This window comes from Trachemys scripta, chromosome 16 (assembly GCF_013100865.1).
Source record: "Trachemys scripta elegans isolate TJP31775 chromosome 16, CAS_Tse_1.0, whole genome shotgun sequence".
Lineage (NCBI taxonomy): Eukaryota > Metazoa > Chordata > Testudines > Emydidae > Trachemys > Trachemys scripta.
Genome location: NC_048313.1, coordinates 8,097,583 through 8,107,127, shown reverse-complemented (window position 1 = coordinate 8,107,127; position 9,545 = coordinate 8,097,583). Strand labels below are relative to the sequence as shown.

The window sequence follows — 9,545 nt, the reverse complement described above, 5'->3', positions numbered from 1 at the left end:
GGGCGGGGCGGGGCCGGCCCCCCCGCAGCCCCGCGCCCCCCCCCCGGGCCCCGCCCCTCACAGTGTCCGTCGGGCGCCTGGTCCCCGCCGCCGGCCCCGGGCCCCCGCCGGGCCTCCTCGGCCTCCAGCGCCGCCTGCAGCCGCTCGGCCAGCTCGGCCTTCAGCCCGCGCGTGTCCAGGCCGCGCCGGCCCAGCTCCTCCTTCAGCTCGTTCACCCGCAGCCGCCGCACGTCCATGGCGCCGCGCGCGCCCCGGCCCCGCTCAGAGCCCCGCGCTGGGCCGCGGCTGCCCGGCCGTCGGCTCAAAATGGCCGCCATCGCCCTCCTCCCGGCCCCGCGCCGCGCCGCCGTGCCACGGCGCCGCGGATTGGCCGGGCGCCCCGCGCCGCGATGCAAGACCGCTTCTGATTGGGTAGCCGCCGCCCCGCTCCTCTCGCCGCCCTCGTCGCCCGTCTCCCGCTCACGCTTCTTTTGTGAGGGGAGCTCCCATTGGCCAAAGGTAGAGAGGGCGTTGGAACGGGCCTTGCCATTGGCGGGAGGCCGCTTCCCTCGTGAGTCAATCAAACGGAGCCTCGAGGGCGTGAAGGATAGGCTTGATGGACAGCTGAAGGGGCGGGAGTCAGACCGCCTATGGACCCCCCCCCCAATATGCTGTTGAGTGTCTCATTGGCTGAGACCTGGGTTTGTTTGTTTTCTGTGCATTTCCCATTGGCTGAGCCTGAGAGAGAGGGTGTGAGCTTGTCGACCATTGGCTGAGCCCGCGGGATAGTTTGTTTGTTTGTGGAAGGGATTATTTTATTAGTGCATTTCCCATTGGCTGAGCCCAGGGTGGGGGTGTTGCAGGTGCATTTCCCATTGGCTGGGCCCCGGGGAGGGGGGATTGTAGGTGCATTTCCCATTGGCCGAGCCCTGGGGGATTTATTGTTGGTGCATTTCTCATTGGCCGAGTCCCGGGGGATTTATTGCTGGTGCAGTTCCCATTGGCTGAGACCCGGGGGGATTTATTCTTAGTGCATTTCCCATTGGCTGAGCCCCGGGGGGATTTATTGCTGGTGCATTTCCCATTGGCTGAGCCCCGGGGGGATTTATTCTTAGTGCATTTCCCATTGGCTGAGCCCCGGGGGGATTTATTGCTGGTGCAGTTCCCATTGGCCGAGCCCTGGGGGGGATTTATTCTTAGTGCATTTCCCATTGGCCGAGCCCCGGGGGGATTTATTGCTGGTGCAGTTCCCATTGGCTGAGCCCCGGGGGGATTTATTGCTTGTGCATTTCCCATTGGCCGATCCTGGGTGCGTTTGCGTTTGCTCTGGCAATGCGGCCCTGCATGGATCAATGCACCGCCTGGCCCAGTGGCTTGAACCCAACCCGGACCCCAGCTGGGCAGGGAGGGGCACTGGCCTGGCAGTGCGCGAGACGCAGGGACCGTCCCTGTGTTCCCACCCCCTCCCCGGCCCTGGGCGTGGCGCTCGGTTACTGGGCTGAGTGACACCGACAAACGCGGACACGGGGGCTGCAGTCACATGATCACGTTTATTCGCTACCGGGAAGTTCTAGGCAAAAATCAGGCTCCGATGGGGCCTCAGAAAACGCAAGAGAAGCGGCATCGCTAAGCCGAACGGGCCTGGCTGCAACGCCAGCAAGGCAATGGGATGGATGTAAACCCAAGAGAACAATGACCCGGAAACCCCAACGGTCTGATTATCCGTTCTGGTCCCTTTATCCCAATCCAGCCGCGGGCAGGGGATTTGGGGTAAAGGGGAATCGGGAGCCGAGATCGCAGCCCCGCCCGCGCTTGCATTGCATGGGGTGGCAGAAACCCGATCGGGGCAGGAGGCGGAGCCCGGGCGCCAGGAGGTTGGTTGGCGTTAGTGATGCAGCTGGAGGCGGGAGGAGGAAGCCGGGCGGTGGCTGGGGAAGAGGGCAGGAAGGAGTGAGAGGATCCGGGGAGCAAGGGGCAGGGAAGGGGCGGAAGGAGGTGGGGGGAAAGGGAAGGGGGGGAGGGGAGCTTGCGGGCGAATGGAAGGGGGGAAAGGAGGCGGAGGGGGATGGAGGAACGGAGAAGGCTGGGCCGGAGAAGGTGGAGGGAGAAGGCTGGGCCGGGAAAGGCGGGAGGGGGTTGGAGGAACGGAGAAGGCGGGAGGCCGACCCGCGCCGGGAGCTGGCCGTGCGGCCGGGCGCTAGGCCCGGAAGAGGACGTCGTAGCGAAGCAGGTAGCCGTCGCTGAACATGTAAAGCTTGTGGTCACTGGGGTTGTAGCTCAGCGACCGCACGACGTCCGTCACCTTGTCCAGCGGCAGGCTGAGACGGCTCTCTCGGCCCGTGCGGGTGTCGTAGGCGTAGAAGATCTCCTCGCGGTGGGTGCTGACCGCCCGGGTGGCGTACATCACCCCGCACACCATGAAGGCGTTGGTGGCCGCCGGCTTGTACTGGGAGGTCTGCCAGGTCTTCTCCAGGGCCAGCGAGCCGGGGCCGAGGCGGCCGATGACGATGTTGCCCTCGCTGCGCTCGGTGGCGTACAGCACCCACAGCCCGCTCTCGTCCGCGGCCAGGTCGAGGCCCTGCCAGCTGGTGCCCGTGTAGGAGAAGCGGTTGTTGAAGGCGGCGTTGGGCACCGCCTTGCGGTCCACGGCCCCGCTCTCCAGGTCCAGGCGGCAGAGGTCCCGCGCGTTGTAGCAGTTGTAGTAGAAGGAGCCGTTGTACAGCACCGGCCCGGCTCCCTGCCCGAAGCCTGTGATCAGCTGGTCCGTGGGGTTCCGGGAGAGCAGCAGGTCCTGGTAGGAGCCGTAGAGACGCACCGAGTCCAGCCGCCGGCCGTCCAGGTTCAGGAGGGCCACCCAGTAGCGCTCCTTCCGCCCGGCGCGCAGAGCCGACTCCTTGCCCCAGGCCCCGGCCTTGTAGCTCGCGCCTCGCCAGTTGAGCTGCACCACCGTGGGCTTGCTGAGCCGCCAGATCCCGCGGGGGGGGAACGAGGACACCTGGGTTCTCTCCCCAGTTCTGGGAGGGGAGGGGGGGGGGGGTCTGGTGGTTAGAGCAGGGGGGGCTGGGAGCCCGGACTCCTGGGTTCTCTCCCCGGCTCTGGGAGGGGAGTGGGGTCTAGTGGTTAGAGGGAGGGAGTCTGGGAGCCAGGACTCCTGGGTTCTCTGGGAGGGACTCACCGATCGGCGGCTGCCGTCCCACCAGGGGATTGTCCTTCTGACAGTCCTCCAAGCGCTGCTTGAGCGTGGTCAGCTCCCGCCTCATGGCCACCACCTGGTGCTTGTCGTAGGATTCCAGGGCGCTCACAGTGACCGACATGTTCTGGAGCTGCAAGGAACAGGGCAAGGGTCAGCCCTTCCCCACGGGGCCTGGGCGCCCCTCCAGGCCCCCCCACGCTGGATCTCCCCGGGACTCAGATCCAGCCCTGCCCGTTGCTAAATCAGGGACTCTGCACCCTTAGCCCTCCAGCTCCGTCGGACCCCACCCCCCCGCCCCAGAGCAACATCCTCTGACAGCGGCGAGCTCAGAGCCGTTTTCCACCCAGCCAAATTTCACCAAAAATATCCCGTCCCGAGCACCGTCGATTAGCCAATAACTTCAGGTCGTGCTCCGGGACGTGCTCTAGATATTCGCTGTCAGGCATCTTGTGGCCACATCCTCCCCGCCGCTGAAGGGGAGGGAACAGAGAAACCCAGCCTGGAGAATAGATGGCAAAGCCGGGGTAAGCCCCAGCCCATGGGCCAAGCCCCCCAGTGATGTAAACCTCAGCCCCTGGCCCAAATCCCCACTAGAACTGGGGGGGAAGGGGGGGAATTTGTGTCCCAAACCTTTTTCCTAGGGAAAAAATGCAGATTTGGCAAAACACCAAAACGTTTCGTGAATTTGCATCAGTTTCGCCAAATTGTTTCGTCTGGAAAACCCCCCCCCACCCCGAAACAATTCCGAGCCACCCGGACTAGTTCTTGTTTGGGGGTTTCAACGGGACTCTCTGTTTAGAAATATCCTCCGCTCTAACGTACCACACGCCCCAGGGCAAAGGGTTAAAAAGACCCCAAATCAAAACGAAATTTCCAAACAAAATGTTTCGTTCAGCCCCCAATAAACCCCCCCGCTGCCCCCCCCCAGCTTTTCGATGCACCAAACAGCACAAAACTATTTGTTTTCGGTTCGACGCAAAACGATTGTTCTTCAGCAAACCAAAATATCCGTTATTTGCACAGCTCGGCGCCCGGCGCCGTCCCCACCTGGCCAGGTGTTCCTGGGACCGTCCCTTTTCAGAAGTAGCTGTCCTGGGAAATCTGTCCGGGTTCTCCCGCTGGCCGCTGTGACGGGCTCCGGGTAGTCCCCGCTTTTCGGGCCTGGCCCCGCTGGGGTCCCACCCGAGCCTTGGAAATGAACTTGCCCAGCGAGACCACGGAGGATGGTTAAATAGAAACGTTTTTATTGCAGTTAGGTTTTTTAGCAGCGATTAACGGGACGCTGGGACGGCGCCAGGGGAAATGCAGACAGCGGCGGGGTTGGGGGAGCAGAGCATGTGGGGAAATACACAGGAGCGGGGGCAGTTTCACTTGGAGCCGCGTTTATCCCTGGAGGAAGGGGGCCAGGTCCCGGCTGGGCGTAGCCCACGACAGGATCGTCCCGCGCATGGGACTCCTGGGTGAGTTCAGGATTTCAGTGGCAGCTGGACCCTGGCGGTGGGGTCCCGTTTCCCTGCTCTAGCCGGACCCGGGAACGACTTCGCGACCGCCTGGGAGTCGCCAGAGCCCGCCAAGCCTTGGGGTGTGGCCAAAACTAGGCCACTCCCACCGGGATAGGGGTGGGGCAAAGGGAGAGGCAACTGTCAATCACTGGCTCCGATTAACCCTTCATGGACTTCCGGGTGCCACAGAACCAGACGGGGAGTGCAGGTGACGTGCAGCTCCGTGTGACGAGATTCCCGGGGCGTCCGAGCTCTGGTGCGGGTGGTCGATGGCCTCCGGATGACAGTGGGCGGGCTCCGGGGGAGCGAGGGTCCCAGTCCCCCTGTCCCATCCTCACCCTTCTGCCCCGGGAACCGGCCGGCCGGCGGCTCACTGCGACTTCCAGCAGGCGAAGGACCTCTTGTGAGACCTCCTGTCCCAGCGCCGGGGCGCCAGGATGACGTAGTCCTCCTTGGGCTCGCCCCGCCACTGGGGGGCGTCCAGGAGCTCGCACGCCCGGGCCTTCTGGGTCCTGCGCAGGAGGTAGATGAGGGGGCAGTTCCAGCGCCGGTCGATGAGGGACTTGCCCCGGACGTTGACGAAGGGCAGGATGTAGTTGGTGGGGCGGCAGAAAGTCACAAACAGCTGAAAGACCAAGATATTGGGCAGGAGTCAAGGGCGCCCGGGGCCCCGAAGCCTGGTGAGGGGGCTGCAGGGCACAGGGTTTCCCGGCATTGGGCTGGAGACGTCTGCGGGGAGGGGGCAGAGCGGGTCAAAGCAGCGTAGGCCCCATCGGGCCACACGCAGAGCCGGGGAGGCCGTCGAAAGGGCGGGAATCCTGCCGGCTCCCAGCGGTGCCCTGCCCCGGCAAACAGCAGGGCCGATGCGTTTCTCGTTATCGTTAGCAGCAAGACTTTGTGTGGCCCGTCACTGGAGAAACGGGCCTTTGCCTCCCAATGGCCGTATAGCGAACCACGGCCCGGCCTGGCCCCGGCAAAGCGTTCCCACCGCGCACGAACACCAGAGACGCGCCAAAAAGAGGACAGGGGTTTTGAAACGGGGTTGCCCTGTCTGGCGTCCTCCGCGGAGGGGGGCTCCCCAGCCAGCAAGCCAGAATTGGCAGCCGGGCGCTTTGAACATGGACCCGAGCCCGCATGAGGAACGAATCGGGTACGCCGGAGGTTAACCCTTTATTGTAACATTGCCTGACTAGACAGCGTGTGTGTGTGTGTGCGCGGGGGGTGGAATTAAATTTCTAGCCCTTGTGCTTGCGAGGAAAAGCTTGAAAATGTGACTTGAGCAGAACCAACGGAGCGACGCTGCCTGGGTCTGCAGGGAGCCTGCGCCCGTCGCTGGGAGCAGGTGTTGACCCGTGTGTGTGCAGGGGACCGCATGGCTCTGGTGGGGGCAGACGGGGGCCCCACACATGGAGGGACAGGCAGGGGCTGAGTTCTCCCTCCTGCGGGCTGGACCCGAACCCAGCTGCAGCCCAGGGAAGGCCGGCCTGGTAGTGGGCCCCACGCCAGCCCCAAGGAGGGTGGGGGTCGGTGTTGAGGGCACTTCACTGCCTCAGTCCCACCCTGCCAGGGGCTGCTCCAGCGGGCACGGGCCAGGACCCTCCTCTGGGGGTGGGGCTTACAGGGGTTATCCCCTGAGGGCGTGCGGCCTTCCCAGCTTGCAAATGGCTGGTTCTTCCTGCCACTCCACGCTGCGGGGAATTCCCCCGCCCAACACGAGGGCCGGGGGGGTCTGAGCGCGGGTGGGAATCGGGGGTCGCCCCCGGGCCAGCCTGTGTCTGATCCACACGGGATCTGAGCCCAGCCCTGCCAGGGGGGCCCGGGCCCTTCCCGCCGGCCCCCCGGGGTCAGATCCCGGCCCCGCGAGACGCTCACCTCCCGGTGCACCACCTCCACCGTGGTGTCGCTCCCGTTGAGGGAGGAGCGGAGGTGGCCCACGAAGGACTCCATGTCGCCGATCTCCTTCCGCAGCTCCTGGAAGTCCAGCTCGGTGGGGGTCAGGTCGCCCACCTCCAGCAGCTGCAGCCGGCGGCTGGCATTCTGCAGCTTGGCCTCGTACCACGCCAGGCGCTGCCCGTATTCCGGGGGCGGCGGGGGGGGGGGAGAGGGGGTCAGACCTCATCTGGTGTAAACCCGCGTGGCTTCCCTGGGTCAGAACCAGCCCCGACCCTGCTGCAGTCAGGGGTGACTCCGGATTAACACTGGAGCAGCTGAGATCAGAACCCAGCCCTGACCCCACTGTAACCTGTGTTACTCCCTGAGGCTGGATGTGGGGGGAGCTCCCCGCCCATCTCGGTCCCGCCCACCGGCTGGGCAGCAGAAATCCCTTCCCCTGAAAATGTCACAGTTTGGGGAACGAAGAACGAAACCCCAGATTTCCCTGGAGCTGGGACGGAGTCAGAGGCGAGATCCCTGGGGAGGGAGTTCGGGGGAAAGGTTCCGTTCCGCGCCTGGGTCAGTTTCACTAGCGACATTGACGAGAACCGTCCAGCGGCCTCCCCCCAGCTCCGGAACAGGGGGCGCCCTGGGCTTTCTGCCTCCCCTGCCCCGGAGCTGGGGGGGCCTGAGACTGACGGGGGTGGGGGGGGGTCTCGCTCCGGTGGGCTGAGTCTGGGCCCCGGCGAGTCCCGGGACGACGTCGTTCGTTGCTCCCTTGGGCTTGGGCCTTGGCGCTGAGATGCTGGGAGCCCAGAGCCCAGGGAAGGGGGAGAGCAGGCGCAGGGGACACTCGAGGAACATTGGCCTTGTTTGGCGAGTGATTCGCTAGTGGCAAAAAATGGGCTAAGATTGGCAGCCAGGGCCGGGGGCATTCCCCCCCCCGCCGACGGTGCCGAGAGCCAGGCCAGCAGAGGGCAGACGTGCCACACGCAGCCCAGGTCTTGCACCAGGGCCAGGGTGACCAGACAGCAAGGGTGAAAAATTGGGACGGGGGTGGGGGGTAATAGGAGCCTATATAAGAAAAAGACCCAAAAATCGGGACTGTCCCTATAAAATCAGGACATCTGGTCACCCTAAGGGCTGAGTGTCCAGCAGCTCCCGCGCCCTGAGAACGGCTGCCCCAGAGGCTGATTGGCTGCTCCCGCGCTCCAGGGCGGCTCTGTTGGCCCCCAGCCTACAACCCCTCCTTGCGTAGCCTGCCCCTGACTAGGGCCGGCGGGAACCAGCCCCAGGGCTGGCGCTGCCCTTGCCCAGGGATGGGAAGGAATTCGCCAAACGTCACGCAGAGCCAGGGCCCCTGACCCCCCAGTACCCCTCGGTTCCCCCCCCGTCCCCTCCCCGGCCTCACCTTCTCCATCTCCCGCTGCACACGGAGGGTCAGGTTGTGGGCGGACGTCTCCAGCAGCTCGATCCGCCGCAGGGGGAAGGTGTCGTCGGGCAGGATGACGGTGCAGACGCAGTGACCGCTGGCGTCCATCACACTGCTCAGATTCTGGACGGCCTGGAAGGGGGAGTGGGGAGCAGGTGGGACCCATTACCGAAGCATCATGTCTCACGTCCCCTCCCCAAAGCGCCACGGGAATGCAGCCACTTCTGGGGAGGAGTGCGTCAGAGGGCACAGCAGCCGGGCAGAGGGGCAAGTTTGTGCAGAGGGGATCGGGGCAGGCGGAGGGGAACCCATGCAACATGGACAGGGATGGAATTGCCAGTCACCCTGGCAAGATTTCACCCATGTCCAGGGCGGGCAGGTGATTTCAACCCCGGGCCGCCCCGGCCCTGGCAAAGCGGCGCGTGGGCCGAGATACTCACGGAGGCAGCCGTCCAGGGCAGGAGCGGGCAGCCCGCCAGGAACAGGGCTAGCACGATGGTGGCCATGGTCCGTCTGTGTCAGTCCCCCGTGCCCCCAAGTGCTTTATATAGGCAGCGGACGGTGCCGCGGGACGGCGCGTGACGGAGGGACGGGCTAATCGTAGCCGCTCACTAGCCGGGTGACCTGACACTGATCCCTAAATTGGCTGGTTTCAGGTTAGTTTGTTCAGCTCGGTGATTGACGGGCTGCCAGTGCCAGCGAGATAGCGGAGCCGGGGGATTAACCGCGGGGAGGTGGGGGGGTCATGCCCAAGCAAGAGAGGCCTGAGCCCTGGGTGTGACCTGATGGGAACCGGGGGGGGGGGGGCGCGGCAGGGGGTGCTAAGGAGCCAAGTCTGGGCTGGCAGGGGCTGTGGGTCGGGAGTGAGGGGCTGCGGGTCGGGAGTGAGGGGCCCCGGCAGAGCTGGGGGGGGCAGGGCTGGGCTGGCAGGGGCTGTGGGTCGGGAGTGAGGGACTGCAGGTCCGGAGTGAGGGGCACCGGCAGAGCTGTGGGGAGCCCAGGGCCGGGGTAGCAGGGGCTGCGGGTCGGGAGTGAGGGGCACCGGCAGAGCTGGGGGGAGCCCAGGGCTGGGCTAACAGGGGCTGTGGGTCGGGAGTGAGGGGCACAGAACCCAGAGCTGATGATGGGGAGGGTGATGGGGGAAATTGCTGTAAATCCCATTGTGTAACCGGGCCCTGATTAGGGGCCAGGTACCGAAATCCCAGCAGGAACTTGGCATGTTCGCACCAACCCCTACCCCCGTATCAGTTTGCGGAACAGCCCCAGAGCAAAGGGGGGGGGATTGTCCTTCTCTGATGGGCCCCCACCCCCCAATTGCAAAACAGCTTAATCCCCCGATAAGGGGAACGGAGGCAGCGAGGCACTGGGGAGCCTTTGTTCTCAGCTGGGCCCTGCTCCGAGGCAAACGGAAACCAGCCCCCGTCATATCAGGGCTCCAGAGCTGGGGACTCAGCTCCCTGGGGCAAGACAGGCCACGACTCGCGGCTCTGAGACCCGGCGCTTGGAGGCACAGGGTTAGCAGGGGCTGCGGGTCGGGAGTGAGGGGCACTGGCAGAGCTGGGGGGGG

The 9,545-nt window shown here is 65.1% G+C and overlaps 2 protein-coding genes across 2 annotated transcripts in view; both read right to left on the bottom strand.

Annotated features, from left to right (window-relative positions):
* Positions 1–309, bottom strand: part of HNRNPUL1 (heterogeneous nuclear ribonucleoprotein U like 1) — a 26,527-nt gene extending 26,218 nt beyond the window's left edge. Inside the window, exon 1 of the mRNA XM_034792081.1 lies at positions 62–309. Coding sequence (XP_034647972.1) covers positions 62–236 — 175 coding nt within the window. The 5' untranslated portion in view covers positions 237–309. The remainder of the gene's footprint in view (positions 1–61) is intronic.
* A 1,677-nt stretch (positions 310–1,986) lies between these two features.
* On the bottom strand, positions 1,987–8,806 carry LOC117889279 (olfactomedin-like). The gene is made up of 5 exons (XM_034793226.1): positions 8,419–8,806; positions 7,959–8,110; positions 6,547–6,760; positions 3,151–3,302; positions 1,987–2,981 (listed from the first exon to the last, which is right to left on the bottom strand). The coding sequence occupies exons 1-5, from the start codon at positions 8,482–8,484 to the stop codon at positions 2,177–2,179; spliced, it is 1,389 nt and encodes a 462-aa protein (XP_034649117.1). The 5' UTR covers positions 8,485–8,806; the 3' UTR covers positions 1,987–2,176.
* Positions 8,807–9,545: the final 739 nt, after the last annotated feature.

Coding starts and splice junctions, on each gene's coding strand:
- LOC117889279 (XM_034793226.1), bottom strand. CDS start 8,484: ATGGCCACCATCGTGCTAGCCCTGTTCCTGGCGGGCTGCCCGCTCCTG. Junction 8,111..8,418: donor TGCCCTGGACGGCTGCCTCC/GTGAGTATCTCG, acceptor TCCCCCTTCCAG/GCCGTCCAGAATCTGAGCAG. Junction 2,982..3,150: donor CGGCAGCCGCCGATCGGTGA/GTCCCTCCCAGA, acceptor AACTGGGGAGAG/AACCCAGGTGTCCTCGTTCC.